This window comes from Pelodiscus sinensis, chromosome 7 (genome assembly GCF_049634645.1).
Source record: "Pelodiscus sinensis isolate JC-2024 chromosome 7, ASM4963464v1, whole genome shotgun sequence".
NCBI lineage: Eukaryota > Metazoa > Chordata > Testudines > Trionychidae > Pelodiscus > Pelodiscus sinensis.
The window spans coordinates 63705824-63729121 of NC_134717.1; the positions used below are offsets into that span (position 1 = coordinate 63705824).

A 23298-nucleotide genomic window follows, 5' to 3' on the forward strand; every position below is an offset into this window, starting at 1 on the left:
GGTCCTTCCCCGGCTGGCGTCGCTCGCGGCGGAAAAGCGTCCGGGCCGGCTGGGCCATGTCCTTGCGGCTGGGGTCGCTCGTTCGCCCGGCGGCTGCGGCCGCTCGGGGCCGCCCGGCGCTCGGCGCCCTGCGCGCGGTGAGGCGGGGCGCGGCTCCGTTCGCGGGGCGGGCGGGCCGGGTCCGGCCCCCGGGCCGGGGTGCGAGTGGCCCCGCCCGCGGGGAGCCCGCTGGCCACAGTCCCCGGGGGCCTGTCGTGGCCTTAGGTCCCGTGACTCTTGTGTCCTGCGGATGCGGCCGGCGTGTCCTCGCCCGGGGGGCGGGGCGGGGCCACATCCAGCCCCAGAGGCCCCGGGCTAGGGGCCTGCAATCCCCCTTCGCTGGTTGGGGCTGTGGGGGGATCCCCAGGGCGGCCTGCTTAGGGGTTAAAATCGCTCAGTAGCTATTCTGTCTCGTGCTGTCTGGCTGAGCAGTACGTTATGTGTGTCAGGTGTGCGGAGTAATCTACATTCCTTGGGAAAATGGGCTAGTTGAAGACTCTGTTTTACAACAGCCACATGAAGTGTTGGACTGCTAGATATGCGAAGTATAGGTCATTCACACGATCGGAGGTACTATGCCCTGGAATGCAGTTGCTCTGAAAAGTGTTGATGGGTCATAGAACATTAGAACTGGCAGGGGCCTCGAGAGGTCATTGAGTCCAGTCCCCCGCCCTCGCAGGGCCAAGCATCGTCTAGATCATCCCTGACAGGTGTCTGTCTAACCTGCTCTTAAATCTCTCCAGTGATGGAAATTCCACAACCTCCCTAGGCAATTTATTCCAGTGTTTAACCACCCTGACAGTTTTTCCTGATGTCCAACCTAAACCTCCCTTGCTGCAATTTAAACCCATTGCTTCTTGTCCTATCATCACAGGTTCAAGAGAATAATTTTTCTTCCTCCTCCTTGTAACAAGGTAGATATCCAGTTGAACTAGAGCTCCCAATGAAGTGCTGTTGCCCAGAGTAGATATGATCCTTTGACATATTAAACAGGAATATGAAGGTGGTAGGTAGTACCTCTAAACCTAGTATCAGTGACACCGTTATTAAATGCTGTATTCAGTCTCGATGTCCACACTTCAGAAGGGAATTGGAAAAACTGCTGTGTACTCCAGGAATCATTAGCGATCTGGGGAAACCTACCTTACAATTCAATCTATTTAGTTTATCCAAAGGAAGGTCAAGAGGTGACTTGATCATTGTCTTCATGTGTGAATGTGGAGAAACAATTTTTGTTAATAGATGATCCTTTAATTTAGCAGGAAAAGGTATGTAAGGACATCCAATGGTTGGAAAATGGAGTTTAACTTTTTTGGATTAGAAATTGGGAACAAAGTTTTTTAAAAGTGCAGGCAATAGACTGTTAGAACAATATACATATAAAGATATGGTGGTTTCGCCACTGCTTTAAAACAAATCTGAATGTCTTTCTGAAGAATATGCTGTGGCTCAACAAACATGGGTTCGATTCAGAAATAACTGTGAGGTTCCTATAATCTGTTAAGGAAAAGGTCCGACAAGATGACCAGGATGGTCTCTTATGGCCTTAAACTGAGTAGTGGACATAAATATGTATAAAATTTGTAATAAATAAATACTCTTAAAATAAGTCACTAAAGATTTGTGGCACTTCTGACTAAGGATATCGGTCCTTTTCTTCTGACCACGTTCTATTTTGTACTAATGTATTCAATCACTATAAATCCCTCGTGATTTCTGTTAGGCTATCAGAAAAAAATATGCAAATTGCACTCCACAATTTGCGTAGCTTTTTCCAATTGCTTTTCCAGAAGAGACTTGTCCACCATTTGGCCCCTTCTAGACCTAGAAAGAGGTAAGTAGGACTCCCTGAAAGAGCACGTTTGCTCTTCCGCAAAAAAAAAGCAGAAGAGCAAACATGTTCCCAGGACGCGGTGGACTTTTTCCGGGATAGCTCTGGTATCCCAGGAAAAACCCGCCAGTCTAACCGTACCCTTTGATACCATTTTCTTCACTTCTTGGATTACGATGCAGTTAAATGATATTTGTTTAATAGATCCTGATTCTATAATCAGGCCTGAGGGGCATTTGGTAGTACAGTACTTTCATGGACCTGATTACAGGTTCTAAAACTGTAAATTTTCCAAGGTGGGAATGATGCCTTTAATTGTACTGTACAAATTAAAGGCAATAATCCTGATTTGGGTCCTCTGGATCATTGTATTGATTTTAGCATACTATTATGTATATTAACAACTTGAATTCATTAGTTTGGTGGTTGTCTTCTTGCAGGCAAAGCTTCACATGAGCTCTCAGAAGTTGCGGTATGGCTGGTTGTCTTATATACTGGGAGAGAGAGCTACCAAAAAGTTCAATGAATACAGCAAAATCTTTACTGTGGAGGGCAACTTATCTTCTGGGAAGGGCAAACTTGCACAACAAATAGCAGAAAAGCTAGGTATAGCTGATTTCTTTTTCTTTCCTTTATGCTATTTTATGGAGCATAACACATTATTACAATCCTTGTACAAGCAAAAGCACTGATTCATCACGTATCAGTAGATTGGGATGGCTCAAATAGTTCTTTGCTGCCACAATTAATGTCATGATTTGACCAGCAATGAGAATACCAAACATATGGCAAACTGGGATTTCTAGATGTCACATTTTCCACATGTGTGGGCCATTGTAGGGGTGTTGGAGGAAGAAATCCCAAGGAGGTCAGTGGGAATTTTCTGAGTAGTTTGTCTTGTATTATGTTGCAGTAAGACTGCTCTCTCAGCTCCAGAGTGAGGTTATAAGAATGGTGGACAGGGAAATGGCTGGTCAGGACAACAGCTTAGAGGTCGTTTTGAAGAAGGAAGAAGAAACTGAAAGCTTTTAACTTTTTAACTTGGTGGTGCATCTCTAATTATTATGGCATGGTGAAATTCACTGGAGAACATAGTGTAGTAAATATTACATTCAGAACTTGCAGAGATGAGTTAGAGTATGCATGCCTGTAAATACAATAATTTCACTTTACACAATTTTAAAAATGACCACAATGAATAGGAAATGTCCCCTTTAAACCAAAGCAACCTATAATAATATTTTGATTCCTCTTTGTCTCAGGTATGCAGTATTTCCCAGAAGCAGATACCCATTATTTGGACAGGGTCACAGGAGATGGAACACTGCTGGATGATAAATTTAATGGTCTTTGTAATCTAGAGAAATTTTACAATGATCCGAAATGTCCTGATGGAAATTCATATCGCCTACAAAACTGGTTGTACACTAACCGTGTTTTGCAGTATTCTAATGCACTGGAGCTGCTCTTGTCTACAGGTTAAGTATGGTTTCTAAACTAAGTGATGAATTTGGGTTCTAGAGTAGTTAACATGATTAAGCTACCTTTATCAGTTTGGCTGGCCTCCATGCTGCATTTTAAAATATAATATCTCCTTAATCCACAAGTTTTTGAATGGTCCTTTTTATAGTGTTTAAAAATGGGAAACCTTCTGAATCATTAAAAAACCCAACAGTTGTATTGTTAGAAAAGTATCACTGAGACTAAGCTATGCCTGTCAAAAAGGCATCATGCTGTGATGGTGAGCTTCATTAGGTCTGTCAAGGCGGGCGGAGGGTGGGGGGAGGAGGAGGCAGAGCTACATTGATAACCTGTCAAGTCAACTTAGCAGAATTTTCCAGTGGAAACTGAACTTAGAAATGTTAATGTGGCTTTTTGACTATAACTATTAAAAGGGCACAGTTAAAATCAAAGTCCAAAAATATATCACTCAGATTGTACAGTCATCTTCTGGGATAAAAATGTATGTTGCCTTGTAAGAAGCCATACCCATGGCCATGCTGTGATTAAACAGAATTGACCAGGAATCCTAGAGCAGTGGTTCCCAAACTTTTCAGCATCACACCCCCCTTTTTGATTTTTGAAAAACCCTCCCCCCCCCCATAAAAAATAGCAGCAAAACTTGTTGCACAAAAAAAAAAAAAAGAAAAAAGAAAAGAACTGACCAGGGCAGCAAAATTTAATGGAGGAGGTGGGACCGGGATGCCTCGTGCCTCCCCTGGAATTTCTTCACTACCCCCCCCCCCGGGGGGGGCATGATCCCAGTTTGGGAACCCATGTCCTAGAGGATGGAGGGGGTAGAGAGGAGTGGTTTCTACCATCTAGTCCTGCAAGCTTGACCTGGAATCTGAAAGTTAAGGTGTGGTATTTCTGGCATATCACAGGATCTGTATTCCTGGTGATAATGTATAAACCAGAAGAAAAATCTGTCTTCCTCCTCTTTAGTTGCATCAGGTCTTCCTCAGTAACAGAGATGAAAAAATAAGACTTACTGTAATCAGTGTAAAGTAAGCAAATGAGAGAAGCAGATTGGTTGGATAAGAAGTTGCTATTTTTTAGCCACTTTTGTATCCTAAGTATGCTTTTAGATTCCAACAACAGCATTAACTCAGGCACCTTGTCCAGGCTGTGTTTGCTATGTGTATTTCTAAGGGCACCCTCAGTCTAGTATGTGGGTGCCCTTTGTGAATTTTTAGATATGCGAGCACTTTCTTATAAGGAGGAACAATAATATCCTTGCCTTCACTTTAACAATCCACATTTCTGAAAGAAGACTAGACACCAGATGGGGTCTCCTCATGACGTATTGCTTATTGCATTTGGATATCATGGTAAAAAGTGTGAAATAGATACGTTAAGAGAGTCAGTCGGTACGTTCAGTGGTACTAGAGATGTATGTTCGTTTGAATGTGTGCCTGGTATGATGTTGAGGGTTGAAATCTTTACTCGTTTGGTACGTTAACTTGCTCAGAGAAGAGCGTGTTCCAAGATGACGTAAATATAAGAGCTTCACCGTGGCTTGTGATCTGAGATGTTGCAACAGAGTTTTATTGAGCCTTTCATGATTAGAACATGTTTGTAACCGTAGGACAAGGTGTCGTGATGGAACGCTCCGTCTACAGCGACTTTGTGTTCATGGAAGCGATGTTTCAACAAGGCTATATCCACAAACGATGTAAGTCCCTACCTGTGAAAAGAAACATAATTTGTAACACTGTCTGTGAGGAATCTGATGGCCGTGTAAGCAGCTGGAAAGGTAGCAAGTCTGAATCCTTAAATATTTGAAGGATTCATTAAGCCAGTGAGCCATCCTACTGACTTGTGTAACAAGATCTCTAGCTGCCGTCTTCAGTGTTTCAGGTTTATTTCTTTTAAGGTTAAAATTGTTGAACACAAGTTCCTCCTATCCAATTATGTTCTTTCTCCTGATTCAGGAACATCTGCAGAAGGTCTCCTCTTCCTTGCAACTCTCCCCCTAATGGCACTCTTGCTGCCTCTTATGAGGACCAGACAATCTTCAAGTCATTACCTGGTCTCTGGCCTCATGGCACCATGCAGGACAGCTAATTAGGGCTAAACAACATTATAGTCTGAGCCCCATGAGCCCAAGTCAGCTGACCCAGGCCAGCCCTAGTACAGACATACCCACAGGGTCTTTCTTTACTGCCAGCTAAATCTGGATTTTAACTCATTACCCTCCACCCACCATCCACACAGAAAAAATCTCTGACCCAGGTTTGTAGGTGCTTTAAGCTCAGGCTCATTTACATGACCGGGACTGCGTGTTGGATCCCAGGTTCCACTTCAAATCTGGCTGGAATGCACCAGCTTTGCTGTGAAGATGCAGGCAAGATCACTTGAGTGGAGACAGGTCTCCTGGGTTTCCCACAATTTTTTGCAAAAGAGAGAGAGAGAGATTCTCCCACATTTCACTGGGAAAGAATCTTAAATCTCTCCACTGTGGTGCTGGGTTATGCCCTCAGGCCTGCATCGGCAAGTGTGAGAGCACAGTGACGGAGTAGGGCCTTGCTGTGGGAATGTTTACACCCAGACTGATCTCAGTCAGGTACGTAGAGCTGGTGGTGATTACCTAGGGTACCCACTTTCCTAGTAGAGAGTCAGGGGCACCAAAGATCTGCCACATTGGTTGCAGATGGCTCTCCGGTGGATCCTGTTAGTCTACCCTGCACGAGAAGACCAAGAGAAGCCTGCTCAACAGGAGAGCTGCTCCTGTTGACACCTCCGCCCCCACCCCATGGTGTAGAGCCCCAAGCTGGACTTGTGTAGTTTAAGTCGACTTTGCTGCAGTGTAGACATAGCCTTTGCTGCCACATTTTCAGTGGGGGAGGCTTTCCTCATACTGTGGCAGTCCCTAGTGGAAGTAGCAGTCTGCCTCCTTCAGACAGTCTCTACAGCTGCCTCTGCCCTTTATTTAAGAATCTGCCTGTGCAGGGTGTGGGAAGAGTCACCTTTCTGCAAGCTCAGGGGAGAAGGGGATGGCGGGAGGGCAAAAGGGCCGACACAAAATAATTAGAGGGACCTGGGATTTGTGGCTTGTTAGGCTGAGACTCTTCATCTTTGCCAGATTCACTGAAGTCCTTGTTAGCAGGAAGCCAGAAGTAAAGTTCCCTATCATGTAATAGTGGCATATGAAAGGCTAATATTTGTTGCTTGTCTTCTATTTTTGTAAGGCTGTTTCAGCTTTCAATTTCCTAAATCCCCTTGCCTGTGGGGGACAAACCCAGCCTGAACTGTATCTTCTAGCTGAAATCTTTGCAGAGAGAAAAGACTTCAGAAACACTTCTGCAGGGCAGAAGTGAGTGAAAATGAAATGCAGTTACAAAGGCTGAGGGATTCCTTTTGTGAGGCTGTACGGTATTGATCATTCGCTTGGTTGGGATGATGGGAGTCAAAATCAAAGTGCTTCTTTTCTGTTTGTTTTTGAGCTTCATAACATACATGGAAATCCGTACCCCTCTGTATTCTCCAGTTAAGGTGCTTCCCTGCTCTTCTCATGTTTCTTCAGGTGTTGATCATTATAATGAAATCAAGGGCATCACTATCTGTGAATTCCTGCCACCTCATTTGGCGATCTATATTGATGTACCAGTCTCAGAGGTACAGAAAAGGATTCAAGAGAAAGGAAAGGTAACACTGATTGTTAGCTCGGTTTTTAGTTAATGTTCTGATCAGGAGCCCAAGCGTGTTAAGTGCCTGACTTGTATTGGAAATTGTGGCCTTCTCCGCTAATCATTTTAGTACACATGTCCTGCTCTGCCTGGGCTTATCCCAAAAACCTTATACGCTTCCTCACTCAGCTGCCGTCTCCCCTTCTGACAACCATTATAGATCATCAGCATGCAGTCTGTATAAACTGCATGGAGCTTGTCAGTCAGATGACAGCGCTACTGTACGGATTGCTATTAACTTTCACCTTCGGCTCCGTGAAAAACTTTTAATATTTAAATGGAATTGCCGTAGAGGCCCCATGCTACAGAAACCAGAGGGCCTTGCTGCCGGCTCTTAAGTCCTGTTCAGTGCACAGTACGCAGAGGTTTGGCTAATCTTTCAATTAGTCGTTGTAACAGAAATGATTTCACTTCCTAGTCTGCGATTCTGGGGCTTGAACTCTCTTGAAACTGAGATGTTCTGTGAAACTCAAGGGTCTTCTCCCTTTTGTTTTCAGAGTCTCCTAAAAACTAGGCTAGTTTCTGTGACAACTGGGAGAATCTGCCTTTTGTTAACATACGGCACTGGAAGAATAATGTTTTTTTTTAATGGTTTGACTTCTGGTGTTCTATAGCAGTTTGTTTTAAAATTGTTCCTCTAACGGGTCAGTAACACTGCCTGAGAGCAGGAAAGCTGTGGAGTGATTTCATTAAGAGATAATCTGAACTAGTTAACCCCCTCACTTTCCTTGATATCAGGCCATGTATCAGTAACTGTTGCCAGATGGGCTAAAAGAGCCTAATGATGTTTACCCTGCACTTTCTTCAAAGGCTACAGGACATTGGATCTGAGTGAGGAATTGAACCATGAACATTTTAAAACCCTATTGTTCAGATGTCTACAAACACATGATCACATCTGTTTTCCAAAGCCCTTTGGGCTGGCCTACATTCAAGGGGGAGGTCAACTTAAGACACGCAACTCCACCAACGTAAATTACTTAGCTGGAGTCAACATATCTTAAATCGCCATCCACGCAGTGGAAGGCTGCTGGGAACAAACACTCCCAGCGGCTTCCCTTACTCCTTGTGAGGAGCAGGAGTGCCAGGGCTGATGGCGCTCCCTCTCAGTTGGAATTAGTGGGTCTTTGCTATATCCGCTAAATCGAACTCTGGCAGATGGACCGCAGCCATGTCGATCTTCCACATAGTGTAGACATGGCCTGTGTGTGTGTGTGTGTGGTAAGAGAGTCTGGGAGCAGCTTTGGTCACAGGCTTGGAAATCCCTGTGGTGGTGTCAAAGCAAAAGTGACCGTTGTCAAGGGAAGGCGTATTTGGTGGGGGTGGGGGAAAGCACAGGCAGTTTTTTGTAACTTCACTGTGCTGACATTGTGCTAGGTTAGGATTTGTCTCTGGCCCGAGGTTGCTTTGTAGGTCACCATCTTGCCCTTTCTTCACTATGACACACTTGCCAGATAGTCCAGCCGTGGCCGAATGTTACTCTTTTGTTCAAAGAACAAGATATCACCTAATGCAACAGTAACAAGAGGCTGTTTCTTAACCAGAGGAGAGCATCTCTGTTTAAATTAAGCTGCTTTTTTGAATCCAACCTTATAAAGTGCCATAAGAGGTTTGTAATTTTTATCTCCCTCTGCTCATCTTGGTGAAAATTGAGCTGGTCTTCTTGGCCTGCAGTTCTCTCTTCTGCCACAAATGGCTCCAACAACAGCATTTCTCAGGAGCCGAGGCCTTGAGGGTGCCTGTCTTTATTACTGTCCCATTGCCGGTTAGCAGCAGTTTCTGGATCTCCTGTCTACGTTAATGGTTTGTAGTTGTCATGGACTGAACGCTTATTAGAAGCTTGCAGTAGAAAAATTCCTCAGTGTGCTCCGCTAACTGAGGAGCCTGGTTCCCCGAGTTGTTGCATACTATATTTGCCATGCAGGGGAGGGCATTCTGTACCTCCCGGGCAGGAATCAGGCTGAAAATGGGTAGGAAAGAGCAGAGCCGATCTGCTCTTAAGGGAAGCAAGGAATCGCGATGAACTGTGCACTCAGGAAATGTAATGGAAGAGCTTTATGGAGTAACTGGCGCTTGCAGTTGATGGGTAAACCCCTTGGCAGTAGACTTTCTGTCCACTTGACTTGTATGAAAAAGTTCTTGGGCTTTGTATAGAGTGCACTGATGCCCATCTGCCAGCTTAAATGTGAGAGAGGATTGTATCTGGGGTGTGTGCTCTAATCTGTCATGTCCTGGTCAAACCTCAAGAGGCAGAAGGATGGTCAATGGCCCATTCTGATTAACTTGCTGAAAGAGTTTGGTATGGGTAGTGCCCTTTTGTTCTCCTTTCCCAGCTGACTATATATAACTTCCCAAAATGTGCAGGTGGATCGGATTAGTCATGTGAAAATTAATCTGGGGGGGGGGGGAAGGCTGTTGTTGGTTGGTAATTCTGTTTGGGAGCTTCAAAAAATCAGGATTCTTCCACCTTTCAGCTCGGCCTAGTAGGTGTGTCTGCATTCTTCAGCAGTACTTGCCTTTTTGTGTCTTTCCAGACTGGTATACCAAGGGTCTCCTATTCACATATACCCTTATTAAAGAAATTGCAAAGCAAATGTATTCAACTTTATGGAGAACGTACCAAAAAATACAGTGCAAAGCTATGATTCGCCAGCAGCTGCAGCTTATTCCCTTTGCCACATATGTAGTGCTGTCTATGTTAATACAATATTCTGTAATCCCAAATACTCCATATGTTTCTCGTAATTTGTAAAGGCTTCATAAATCCATGTGGATGTAAATGACTGCTTGGCTGTTTAATGCAGTAGCTGTGTTTCAACAGATGGCATGGTAGCCATGGCTTCTACTTGGGATCTCTGGAATCTGTACCAGTGTAAAAAGAAAACAAACACACATTTCACAGCATTTTGTTTTCTTTGTGGTTAGCCATACGAGAAAAAGGTGTCTCCTGCATACCTCCAGAGCATTGAAGATGTCTACAAGAAGTCTTTCCTGCCAATGATCAGGTTAGCAGCCTAAGCCATTTTGTATGACACATATTTGTGCATGTAGTGCTAGAGTCTCCATATATACAGTTATATGTAACAATCTTTCTTGTATTTTGCTACCATATTAAACACTGTCATCTGGGGCTTGAGATATTGAGGCAGCTAAGGTAGCTGCTTCCTGCAGGGTTTAACCCCCACTGTTTAACAGCTAGTGCTGCTAGAACAAAGTTGGAACTAAGGCTGAAGAGACAGGGTGGGAAATCGTAGCTCTCCCATCTCCCCGAAGGCAAAACTGTTTGAATTTATCAGTGAGGAGAAAAATGTTGCTTATTCTTTGGATCAAATCGAGCCCCTGACGTATATCATGTTATTTCATTCATGCGAAAACCTGGTCTCGCTGGTCCTGCTGTGATTTCAACTCTTCGTCGGTATGTGGTTAATACGCTGGTTAAGCAATCACTCTGCTTGTCTGCGTTTATAACAGCCTGTCAGGTTGAAGTGTGTACTCAGTTTCAAAGCACACACCTGCCCTGAGATGTTAGAAGTTGTAACCTGTATGATGCTTAAGTTTCATACAGCGGTGGGATGCATGAGTAGTTCATGTATGAGACTAAAACCGGAGATTGACGTTCTGCTGGAGATAGCAGAACCTCCCTGAGCATCATCTGTTAGTCTCAGACCTGACCAGTGCTGGGATAGACACGCCTCTTCATCATGTTGAACAGACCACTTCCATCTCTTTGGTGGTCAAACCTGACTTTGCAAATCTTTCTTAATCTTCATATCCAATTCTGCTGCCACTGAGCAGCGGCTTCCTCTTTGTGAGAGCCTCCGCAGGCTGCAAAGCATCAAGTCCCGCGATCTGCCCTGTAATGCAGCTGCCACGTTGGAGCCCTGTATCGGATCGGAACAATCCACTCCGCTGTGTTTAGCGAAACTGGTGATGCAAATGTCTGTGCTGCGTTCTGATAATTGTCCCTTTACGGGAAAGAGCAAATCAGTTTGGTTCCTCTTCCAGTGTTGGAGATGAGGATTGCAAGAATCCCACAGCTGCTGCTTTGTGTAGTGTTCCTGTAGGTGTTCCACTCGAAGTGTGCTAGTGTCCCTGCGTTCCTGGCAGCGTCCGTTCGGCCTGCATGTGCTCTGTCTCCCCTCGTGCCCCACCACCAGGTTAGCCAGCATGAGCAGGCGAGCTCCCTTTAATTCCTTTGCAACCCAAGGGTCCTTGCGCAGAACCCCAAAGTAGAAGGGTGGAGGGCGAGCGGTGGAGTAGGGATGTGAATGGTTAACCAATAAGCATCGCACTTCTGAGTGATACTTTGCAGGTTACAGTTAACCAGCAGGGGCTGGAACAGCACTCCCCCTCCCCGCCCCATTTAATTAGTTAGCTGGTTAAACATTATCTGTAATTAAAAGGGATTTTACATCCCTCTTGTGGAGTACCCCTAGGTGAGTAAAAAAAACTAAAATAATGAAATCACTTCTGGACACCAGGAAAATGTTTCAAGTGCCATGGTCAGTAGCTTGGGAACTGATTATCAGTGGTACAGTGAAGTGCTTTGGAATCCTGTGGCGTAAGGGACACCCGTTTCTTATGAACCAAGCTGTCCTGACAGGCCATTATTAACTCCATCTGGAAGCTGGTTTTTGGCCTCCATGCTGCTGCTGTCCTGGGTGATTGCTTGCTCTTAACATGCCGCCAGTAGTAGGCTTCAATTGTCAGCTTTTAGTTTGACTTTGCACCTGTAGGTGGTTGTGCTAAGCAAAAAGGAACTAGTTTTTTTTCAGAGCTTTTGTTTTTAAGCGGCAAATTAAATAAAAGCTGTACCTAAAATTGCCCGGCCTGTGAGCCTCCGTCTTAAAGAACATACAGATGAAAATACAGTAAACTTCCGATAATCCGGCACCTTTAGGACCCAGGGGGTGCCGGATTATCAGATATGCCGGACTATCAGAAGGGGGTGCTATGAGGGGTCTGGAGTGGGCAGAGAGCTTCTCTGCCCCGGGCTTCCTGGAATCAGCTGCTGATCTGTTTCAGCAGCGGCTGAATCGGGGACCCCTGGGGCAGAGCAGCTGGGGTCCTGCCGGGTTGGTCCTGCAGCGTCGTCCTTTGGCGCTGCGGGACCAACCCGGCAGCACTCCAGCTGCTCTGTCCCAGGCATCCCCAAGAGCAGCTGGGGTGCTGCCGGGTTGGTCCCGCAGCCCCGAGGGGCAGCGCTATGAGACCAACCCTGCAGCACCCCAGCTGCTCTGCTCCCGGCTTCCCCGATTCAGCTGCTGGTCAGTTTCAGCAGCAACTGAATAGGGGAAGCCTGTCCGGCTGCCCCAGCACTTCCGGGTTCCTGATGGTGCCGTACCATCAGGAGTCCTGGAGCATTGGATGCCGGACTAATGGAGTTTTACTGTAAAAGGATACACTTAAAAAACAACCAATGGTCTGGTAGCACTTTATAGACTTAACAAAACATGTAGATGGGATCATGCACTTTCGTGGGCTTCATCTGAAAAGCGGGCTTTTCCCACAAAAGCACATGATCCCATCTACATGTTTTGTTAGTCTATAAAGTGCTACCAGACCATTTGTTGTTGTTTAAGTTTATCCTGTACAGACTAACTCGGCTACCCCCTGAAGCTTCCGAAAATCAAATGGTCCAGGATGACTGGTTGCTCCTATAAAAAACACAGGGGTGCCTTGCATTAACGGTGGTTTACGTGGGAGGACAGGTACGCAGTTAACGCTTTTTTCAGGGCTGTTTGTGGATCACAGGAGTGAACGCAATGAAGTTTGTTACTTACATGGTGGTACTGCCCGGGTGGGACAGTTAGGCGCCAGACCTGGTTGTGCCAAGATGCTTACGTTTTTTTTTTTTTTACGAGGGGAGTGGAGGAAGTTCCCTCTGTAAGTAGGAACCCTGCTTTAATGTCCTATTGTGTCAGTTATCTTTCTTTACCAAGATAGAAGGTAACCAATTTACTCCTCTTCAGAAATAATCCACAAATGAAGTGGTAGTTGTAAAATGCAAGACTGTCACTTAGGGATGTGAAGGACTAGTCGACTATATCTGATAAGCAAATGCTTATCAGATAGTTGACACCTTAGTTGACTAATTCCTCCCTCCCTCCCCCCTTGCTGCCTCTATCAGAAAGAGGCAGCAAGGGGAGGGGAAGAGGAGGGTGTCCTTCAAAGCAGCAGCTGGGACCCTGGACTCCACTTTGAAATGTAGCAGGGAGTTCGGGGCCAGTGGGGGACTACCCCGCTTGCCCCATGCTTCCCGCAGAGCTTTTGCCTTTGAAGTGTAGCAACAGCCCTGAACGCCCTTATCGACTAATCGAATTGTCAATGCAAATTGCATCAACTATTTGATTAGCCAGTTAATCTAAATTTAACATTCCTAAATGTTGTGTCTGCTGCTAATAGTTGTCTCTACTGAATAGGGGCAGAAGTACCTAATTGGGACACATGCCCTATTAGCAAACTCTTCGATTCAGCTGAACCTAGATAATTTGAAATTAAGTCTGACGTTTAGGATTTTAAAAGCTTTCGTTGCAAGAAAGAAACATTGAGCAATGCAAGGAATGGTCTACTTCTCACAAAAAAAATCTTAATTTGAAATTATTCCATTTTTCTTGATATATTGCATCTTCATTTCAGCATGAATAATTTGCTCTTGTTTTCCCACAGGGCAAGTTAGCTATATCCAGTGATTTTAATATTATTTCTCTTTTTGCAGTGAAACCTCTGAGGTTTTGCGGTACACGGCGAGCGAGGCAGAGCAAATAGAGAAGGTAAAATAGCTTGCTGCATGGAATTGTTGATGATCTTGAGTTCCTCTTCTTGGCTTGTCTGAAATGAGATGCTTAATCGAACATACTAACAGATACTTATACTTAAGTATGAACATACGTATAGATCAGCAATTAATAGCAGCAGAGGCTCCTGACCTAGCTAACTTACTGCTAACTTTTGTGACGTTTTTATAATAGGGATTTTGCCTTTCTAAGTTTAACAGCTTTAAAATCCTTGGCAGTTTGGTTGACAGTCACCTGCTGTCACTGAGCCTTACTCATTGATAATGACATAATGCCACATCAGAGTACAACTGAACTATGGAAATCCCCAAATCAAATGCTTTTGGAATCTCCAGAGAAAATGAATTGTGAACTGTAACTAAATAGCCTGTGTCAGGCAGCAGGAAAACCTTTGTGCTCCCCAATTTCTTTTGAAATCATTTCTGTGTAATTCCCATTCATTCATGTTAACTCATATTTTTATAAATTCCACTTTCTGATTGTTTGTTGTTAGATCTGGAACAGTACAAGGCAGAATATGGGAGGGTTGTGATACAACATCTGCATATTGTTTAACCCACCCCAGGCTGCTACAAGAAAAGCACAAAAATGGTTTCCTATCATAGAACACTAGAACTAGAAGGGATCTTGAGAGGTCATCAAGTCCAGTCCCCTGCCCTCATGGCAGGACCAAGTATTGTCTAGATCATCCCTGATAAATGTCTATCTAACCTGCTCTTAAATACCTCCTGAGCTAGAGATTCCACAACCTCCCTAGGCAATTTAGTCCAGTGTTTAACCACCCGGACAGTTAGGAAGTTTTTCCTAATGTCCAACCTAAACCTCCCTTGCTGCAATTTAAGCCCATTGCTTCTTGTCCTATCCTCAGAGACCAAGGAGAACAATTTTTCTCCCTCCTCCTTGTAACACCCTTTTAGGCACCTGAAAACAGCTATCATGTCCCCTCTCAGTCTTCTCTTTTCTAAACTAAGCCAACTCAATTCTTTCAGTCTTCCCTCATAGCTCATGTTCTCTAGGCCTTTAATCATTTTTGTTGCTCTTCTCTGGACCTTCTCCAATTTCTCCGCATCTTTCTTCGAACTAAGCTAATTTGAACTAGTGCATCTAGACCTAAAAACTAGTTCGAATTAGCTTCTTGCTAATTCGAACTAGCATGTCCACATTGAGTGGACCCTGAACTGAGGTTAAGGATGGCCGGAAGCAGTGCCGGCAGGGCATCAGATTAGGACTTAGAGTGTGGGGCTGCTGTCTCAGGCTAGCCGAGGGCTGTGCTTAAAGGGACCCGACCCCCACCCCAGACAGACAGTTCTCAGGGGTTCCCCGCTTGCTTGTCTAATTTGATGAGGGACAGTAAAGCAGTCCTGGCTTGGAGTGCCCTGAGTGCCCACACTCGGCACATCACAGCACTTGGCCATCAGCCTGGCTGCCATCCCGGGGGGGGGAGGTCAATCGGGGGGCTGCAGGAGAGCTTCCACCCCGAGGAGCCCGCAGAGCCACCCCAGTCCTCCCCATTGGGGACTCGTACCCCATTCCTCCCTCACCTCCTTCCTCTTACCCCTCCCTAGCCCCCCCCTTCCTGATGTACAAAATAAAGGACACGTGTGTTCAAAAATAGAAACTCTCTTTATTGAACAAAACTCAGGGAGACTGGGAAAAGGAGGTGGGAGAGGGGAAGAGAGAGGGTGGGAGAGGGGAGGGCAACTAAAATGATCAGGGGTTTGGAACAGGTTCCATATGAAGAGAGGCTAAAGAGACTGGGACTTTTCAGCTTAGAAAAGAGGAGACTGAGGGGGGATATGATAGAGGTCTATAAAAGCATGAGTGGTGTGGAGAGGGTACATAAAGAAAAGTTCTTCATTAGTTCCCATAATAGAAGCACTAGAGGACACCAAATGAAATGAATGGGTAGCAGGCTTCAAACTAATAACAGAAAGTTCTTCTTCACAAAGCAAATAGTGCACCTGTGGAACTCCTTGCTGCAGGAGGCTGTGAAGGCTAGAACTAGAACAGAGTTTAAAGAGAAGCTAGATAAATTCATGGAGGTTGGGTCCATGGAGTGGTATTGGCCAGGGGGTAAAAATGGTGTCCCTGGCCTCTGTTTGTGGAAGTCTGGAGATGGATGGCACGAGACAAATGGCTTGGTCATTGTCTTCGGTCCATCCCCTCCAGGGTCCCTAGTGTTGGCCGCTGTTGGCAGACAGGCTACTGGGCTAGATGGACCTTTGGTCTGACCCAGTACGGCCATTCTAAGCTCAGGGCTGAGGCTCGGGGGTCTCACTGGACCACCCTGATTTTCATGCAAACCTGCTCCTGGGTGGCTAGGCTGGCAGCTATCCTGCCCTAGACAGCCACTTTCCTGTGCCTAGTGCGGAGGTCGTGAATGAGGTCTACGATGTCCGCACTAGACCAGGTGGGCGCCCGCCTCTTGCGGACCTGGGCAGGCTCCCGGGAGCCGCCAGCCTGATCCCAGGAAGAGGCGGAGGGCTGGGTGGCAGCGGGTGGCTGGTTCGTGCCATGCCTGGTGCAGGGTCTGCTGGCAGGCTTGCACCTGGCAGGGGCACCGTAGCCAGACCGTGCCCCTTTAAGGGCTCTGGGGCTGGGAGGGGGGGCAGACAAGTTTCCCTGGTGGTGCCCAGAGTGGCCACCAGGGAAAGCTGGGGAGGGCTAGCCTCCCACTAGTTCGAATTAAGTGGCTACACAGCCCTTAATTCGAACTACTTAATTCGAACAAGGCGTTAGTCCCCGTAGAATGAGGTTTACCTAGTTCGAATTAAGCACTCCACTTGTTCGAATTAAGTTCGAACTAGCGGTTTGCCTGTTTAGCGCCTATCAAAGTTAATTCGAACTAACGTCTGTTAGTTCGAATTAACTTTGTAGTGTAGACATACCCTAAAACAGTTTCTAAAGGGTTGCTAACATGCTTCAAGGAACAGAAATGAGTCAGCCCTTGCCCTAAATATCTTACAGTCTAAATTAGTAAAATGAACATGCTGGGAAGCACACAGGAGATGGTAGCTTAAATGGTTCTTACGAAAACTTGCTTCCTGCGGGTGCCACAAAAGAAATGAGTCTTATAGAATCATAGAGCTGGAAGAGACCTCAGGAGTCATCAGGTTCAGCCCCCTGCCCAAGGCAGGACCAATCCCAACTAAATCAACCTAGCCAGGGCTTTGTGTAGCCAAGACTTAAACACCTCTGGGGATGGAGGTTCCACCCCCTCCCTAGAGAACTCATCCCATTGCTTCACCACCCTCCTAGGGAAATCGTTTTTCCTAATATCCAACTTCATAAGAGCTTTGATGAAGGAGAAGGTGATTACTCAGCAAGCCACAGTGTGGAGAGCACGCACCGGGCAGCAGAAAGGAGGTAGCATTGAGATGAGGGTAGCAAAGTGGATGTGGGGCTGGAGAATGAGAAGTGAGCAGATTCGTGTATGGTTCTAAAGGAAAAGGTCTTAAATGGGAGGTGAGGGGCAGGGGAGCGATTCAGGGTGGCTCGCAATGTGGTCAGCTCAGTAGGCAGGGAATAACATGCTCAGAACTTGAGCTTGGGTGCACTCGGGAGAGATGCTGTGGACGGCAGATGCGAGGGAGGATGGCTGAAATAAAGAAGAGCGGAACTCATCAGAGTGCTAATGAAAGGAACAGTTGGATTTGCAATATGATGTGGAGGAAGGTACAGCAAGATTTGACAGGGCCTGGATGTGTGGGAAGGGGTGGGAGGAATCAAAAGATGATCCCAGGTTGTAGGGCTGGAGATGGGGGCAGTCACATGCTGCATAGGGAAAATGGAGAGGATTTAGGAGGAAAAAACTATTTTTTTTTCTTCCCTTCCACTCCTTCCTGGTAACTTTTAGCAAATGCCATTGCTGATGGTTTTATTGTAATTCTGTAAATTGGGGTTTCAATTAGTCTAATGCTCTTATTGCTCAAACAGATATTCTTCCAGGCCAACGATATTACGCCATTACGGTACATATCCAGGGAATGTATTTATGACCCATCTCATACCTGTGCTTAATTTGGGTTTGAGCAAGTCTGAAGTAGAGTAGGAATTTATTATTTGCAGTCATAGACTGCAAGAAAAGCATTGACCTGATCAGATTAGATGCCAGGTAGGAACCACAAACATGGGTGTATATTCTGCTTAGAAGGAACTTGTGCTATGGTTTCCCTTATGAGTTTTTCCCATTAGAGTGAAATTTTCCTTAAAAGCTGATGGACAAAATCATTTGCAAGCCTCAGATCCTATGCACAAAAGTACATTCACATGCACACCGTCACCCAGCCGGAGTAACACAGTGAGGCGATACGGATCAGATGCTGCAGATAAAATGCTCTTTCCTGCAGTCAGTTGAGTACATACAAATGAGTGGACTATTGATTGTTTTCACACATGCTGATTCATGATGTTCTTAGACCTTAATGTGATGCTCTTTCGCCAGCCATTCCATGGCAGTGATTAAAGAGTTACCTCGGCATGAAAAAATAATTGCTTTCACGCTTCTTAAGTGGAACATATGGGATCTAAGTTGAGTGTTTGGAATTGAAAATTCAAAAATAAGGAAGGGGCATTTAAACAACTTGTCTTACATTTTTTGTCACCAGTCCCCAAGCAATATTTAGCGCAATCAAAGACAGCAAAACGCAGGCAGTTATATAATGCGAAGGTTCGTGCTCCATGAGTTCATATAAGGAGCAAAACGTTACAAAAAATGACAGTTCGTAAGTGGCGCTGGCTTGGCAGTAAAGCGCAGGCTGGGGGGCAGGCAGAATATCTACACAATGCAGGCTTTCTACAATAGTGCAGAACCATTCACAGCTTTGGTTCTACGGCCGGGGGATCCCTGAGCAAGAGCCGATTGCTGGAAATGGTCGGGATACAAAGGTGGTTCTTCGAAGGGCTGCAGAGGTGTAGTCCACTCAGGCGTGCGCATTTGAAAAACTCACCTAGTGGTCCCCATAAGCGCAGGACTCATTTCCTTTGTCGTGTGGCCCTGCCTGTAGCTCGTTAAGGGTGGCCTCAAATAACTGCCCCAGTTCCTTCTCACCCCCTGCAGATAATGTAATGTTTTGAGACTATCACACATCTCTGTTTATGAGTTTACATCAGCTAAATGGTAAAAGTTCATTGCGGTGTTCAAAGTCAAATGATGAACATTCATTTAGTCAGACTTGTGTAAAGTAACTCTTGGTCCTAGTCAACGTGAGGATCAAGGTAGAATTGTTTGTTACAAGAGGCTCTTTATTACCTAAAGGCTATGTCTACACTCGTGGCTTCTTGCGCGAGAAATATGCAAATGAGGTTGTGTGGAATATTGCCGAGCCTCATTTGCATACCTAATGAGCCGCCATTTTTGCAGAAGAGGCTCTCGTGCCAGAAGGAGCTGTCTACACTGCCCCTTCTTGCGCAAGAAAAACCCTCTTGCGTAATGCCTTTATTCCTGAAAATAATCGGTGTAGCGACATTGCACAAATGGTGGGGATGGCTTTGTTGGTTTGCTTGATTGACTTTTATTTTTTTTGACTGAAGATAGAAGTTTTGATGAACTCTTGTGATGTGTCCCCCTCTTCCAGGTCATTGAAGATATTGAGTATCTGAAGTTCGACAAGGGACCTTGGCTGGAACAAAACGATGTTAGTTTTCATTACTTGAGGCTTTAGTAAGTATTCCTAATCCAATTCAGTGTTGTTGTCAAAGGGCAACATTTATTGTCTTGAACCTTTTAAAAACAACAACCTGTATTTGCTCCTAGACTGTGTTTATCTCTGATGAACGATGGATACACGGATAGCAGATTTCTGTGGTCTAGATAAGCTTTTGTGAGCTGGATAGTTGCCACTAATCTGGTCTGGGGACCACCAGCTTTTAGAACGCTGGACATCAGATGGTTGTAGCTTTTGGGTTACTTCCAACTTGAGCTGGTTTCAACCAGAGACCCATAAATGAGAGCTCCCTATCCCATTAGTCAGTCCCCAAACCATAGAACTGCGTGGCTATTTGATAATATAAGAGTTTTGCCATGCACAGTGGCTTTTTGAGCTTTGGAAAATTGTGTTTGATGTGCAAGTTACCTCCTTGTCATTCCTCCTGCCCCCAAACAGTAGCTGTATCAAGCTGAGAGCTGAAAGAATTAAAAATCCGATGTTGTCGTGTGCAGTTAGCTACCCTGTATCTTTCACTGTCCCCTTTTGTTGGGAGATGACAGCATGCCAAAGCTTCCTGTTAAATTATAATGGAGCCAGTCTTAAAGGTGGGGAGGGGAAGGGAAGGGAATCCCCTTTTAGGCTCTGGCACACCCTTCCAATTCTGCTTTCAGGTCTCTACTGCTCAGGGAGAGCAAGAACAAGAAGGAAGCTAAAGGGAATGTAGGGGAAGGATTGCAGCTTGTGACAGTTGGGGTGGCTGACAGGAACACAGTTACTCTACCAGTACTATCTTTCCAGGAAATAAATTAGGAACCTTCATTAATCTTAATCAAGCTCTATAGCAGGTTTTGTAGCATTCACACGCCATTAGTCAAAGATTTCAGACTATTGCTGTTTCTGGACATTTTTTTAAAGGGCTTTTCTTTAATTGGCTCAATAGAGGGAGAATCCAGAAGAGTTTACTGAACCAGTCAGCCAGCGAGGGCCGTGTTTTTTGGGCTAGATTGTCAGTGAACATCTACAGTAAGCTCTTCGGTAGCCGGGGGATGTTGGTGCTAGCCCAGAGAGTACTTGACAGCTGCAGTTGGCTGTCTGGAGGTTCCGTTTGCCCTAAGAGAGCCAGGGCCCAGGTGCTGGGGGGATTAGCAGTTTTGCTCACTAACTTTGGTCTTCCAGAGCATTGGACTGGGGGCTGGCTGCTTTGCCCAGGGCTTGGACTGGCTCCTCCCGGCAAGGCTATCCTGAGCCTGCTCCCTAGTAGGAGCTTGGGGGCCACACTGAAGTGTCTGCTGCGTTGGATGCAACCCACGGCCCGCAGTTTGCCCCTCTCTGATCTAGCTTGATGGGACTCTGGCTGTGCCTTCCATTGACTGACCTAGCGGTGCCCCGGCAGGGCTGTGCTAGGCATGAGTACGCCTTTCGGGGGGTGATTATTTGCCTCCCTTGAACAAAGCGGCTGACGCCTTGGTGAATTCTGTGCCGAAATGATTGAAAGTTCTGCCCACAACACTTTGAAATTCGGTTGTTTTCAGATCTGTAATATAATGAACAATGCAGTCGTTTGTACTGCTCTAGTCCCCAGTGCCCCTGAACCCATTCCCTCCTGTAACTCCTAGCATGCTCCTTTCCGGAGTGCCCAGAGGGAAACGCCTGAGGGTTGCTCCCAGCACAGCTCCAGGAGCCTGCCACAGGCGCACAAGCCCTGCTTAGGTGTGACTTACCATTACTTACAGAAAGATTTGCGCCCTGCGAGGTGCCGTCCATGTTTGTGCACATGCTGCCCCCATGTGGACGTTCAAGTGGCTAAGTTGTTACGGTAAAGTCTCCTTCTGTGTGGAGTGACCTAGGCCAGTGGCTCCCAACCTTTTCCAGCAGACCCCCTTCCGAATCCCCTTCCGATTTAAAAATGTTACAGACCCCCGCCCCCAGCAATATAGCTGTGCCTGCAGTCTGCACGCCCCTCGGCCCACTCGGGGAGCAGCGCGGACTGGCTGCCGGCACGGAGCCTCTCAGCTCCCAACTTTCCGCGGACCCCCTGCCATACCACTGCAGCCCACCAGGGGTCCACGGACACGGACAGAGGCTATAGGACATGCTGGCCCTTCCTGTGGCAGGCAACACCCCCATGTACTCCTGCCCATGCAGTTAACTCTCAGTACAGCACGGTGCATTTTATAATTACGCCTCATGATCAGTCCCTCCGAATTCATTCCCTTTTGTGTACAGCAGCATGAGCCTTGGATGTAACTTGAGAGATGCCTGTTCTCGGCTCCCTGCCATTAACTTAAATGCAGGGGGGCCTGAAACTCAGACCGTTTGTTTCTCAAGCGGGCGGCTCCCAGGCCACTTAGGGCAGCGCTAACACCTTGAAATGCCAGAAATCAGTGGGCCTGAAGTGCTCTCCCCATGCTGTGGGCTCACAGTGACATCCTCATTTAACACGTGGGCTGCTGGATTCCACGCTCACTGCAGCTTCTGAATGGAGCTAATGCCTAGCTCCTTCTAGAGCACGCGGCGCTAGCCCAAGCTGGGGCAGACAAAGGAGTATCACTCCCTCAGCCGGTGTCTCTAAAGACTGCCTGTTTCCGTCACTCCGGTATACGTTGTGACTACAGCTGCATGGAGAGTGTGGCACTTCCTGTTTGCAATGCCAATTTATCGTCTCCTCGCAAACGTTTGTGCTGCCAGCTGAGTGATGTTGGAGGCAACTAGCTTTCTTTTGTTTGAGGGCTCCTGCGTGGGGCGGGCCAGCTGCAGACCGCTAGGAAATGCTGAATATGGCCCATGCATATCCACCCAGCGTCATAGTGACAAATGCTTCAGTAGGTACGTTACATCCCATTAGTCCCTACTGATTAAGGGTCTATAGTACAAGTCTCAGACAGGTCGCAGGCTGTGTATTTTTGTTGCCCGTGACTAGGCTGTGACTTGCACTAAACTTACCTGGCTTGTAACTTGGGGATGGTCCTGGCTTTGGAAATCTGCCTGCTTTGTTACACCCAGAGCTCCTCTGGTTTTCACCAGTCTGCAGGTAGGGTTAGAAACCCCCAACCCTGTTCTCAAAAAAAACAGTCCTCTCTTGCCCACATATACAAAATTGGAAGGGAAAAAAGATCTCTGATTAAGGGATAACCACTGTTTTCTAGCCACTAGTATGAAACACCGCTTTTCAGCAGTCAGAGAATTTCTTTGACCTTATTTCATCCTAACTCTGCCAGATTGGCGTTTATTTTTATTTTTTTTTAATTGCTTCTTTCTACTTTTTCTGTCCATTTCTTTTCATTTTCTGATCTTGGAATGACATTGAGGTTGCTAGAGAACATTAAAACCACACTGAATTATCTGTAAGAGAGCGGCAAGTAGGTTTACATCTTAACTTGCCAACCAGTTGGGGTGGTATTGGGTTATGAATTAGCTAACTCGTGGGGTAGGGACCGTGTTCGCCTGTGTTCTAAATACCATGGAGCACATCTGGGCTCTGATTTGAGCTCTGGGAGCACTGCTGTAATGCAAATGGTTAACTGGAATCACTGTAACTGAGTCACCCTTTTCTGCACCATGTTTGCTCCTTCGGATGCTAGCAAAAGGACGCTCCCGAAAAATCAGAAGCACGGCTGTGTTTGTGTCTCGGTGTGTACCACTGAAATGCGAATTCGTTGTCTGTTGCGATGCCGTCACTGCTGTGTGTTCCTCAGATTTCACAGAGGGGGCACTGTTCATCTGTGCATAACCTTTTTCATCAAAATACTTGGGCTGTTCTAGCAGCTTCTGAAGTGCTTCAGATCAATGTTAGG

At 46.1% G+C, this 23298-nt stretch overlaps 1 protein-coding gene across 1 annotated transcript in view; it reads left to right on the top strand.

Moving 5' to 3' along the window:
- NDUFA10 (NADH:ubiquinone oxidoreductase subunit A10) overlaps window positions 1-23298 on the top strand; it is a 39724-nt gene continuing 16426 nt past the window's right edge. The window contains exons 1-8 of the mRNA XM_075934070.1: window positions 1-137; window positions 2311-2476; window positions 3133-3348; window positions 4959-5045; window positions 6897-7018; window positions 9985-10064; window positions 13778-13832; window positions 19433-19518. Coding sequence (XP_075790185.1) covers window positions 57-137; window positions 2311-2476; window positions 3133-3348; window positions 4959-5045; window positions 6897-7018; window positions 9985-10064; window positions 13778-13832; window positions 19433-19518 — 893 coding nt within the window. The 5' untranslated portion in view covers window positions 1-56. The remainder of the gene's footprint in view (window positions 138-2310; window positions 2477-3132; window positions 3349-4958; window positions 5046-6896; window positions 7019-9984; window positions 10065-13777; window positions 13833-19432; window positions 19519-23298) is intronic.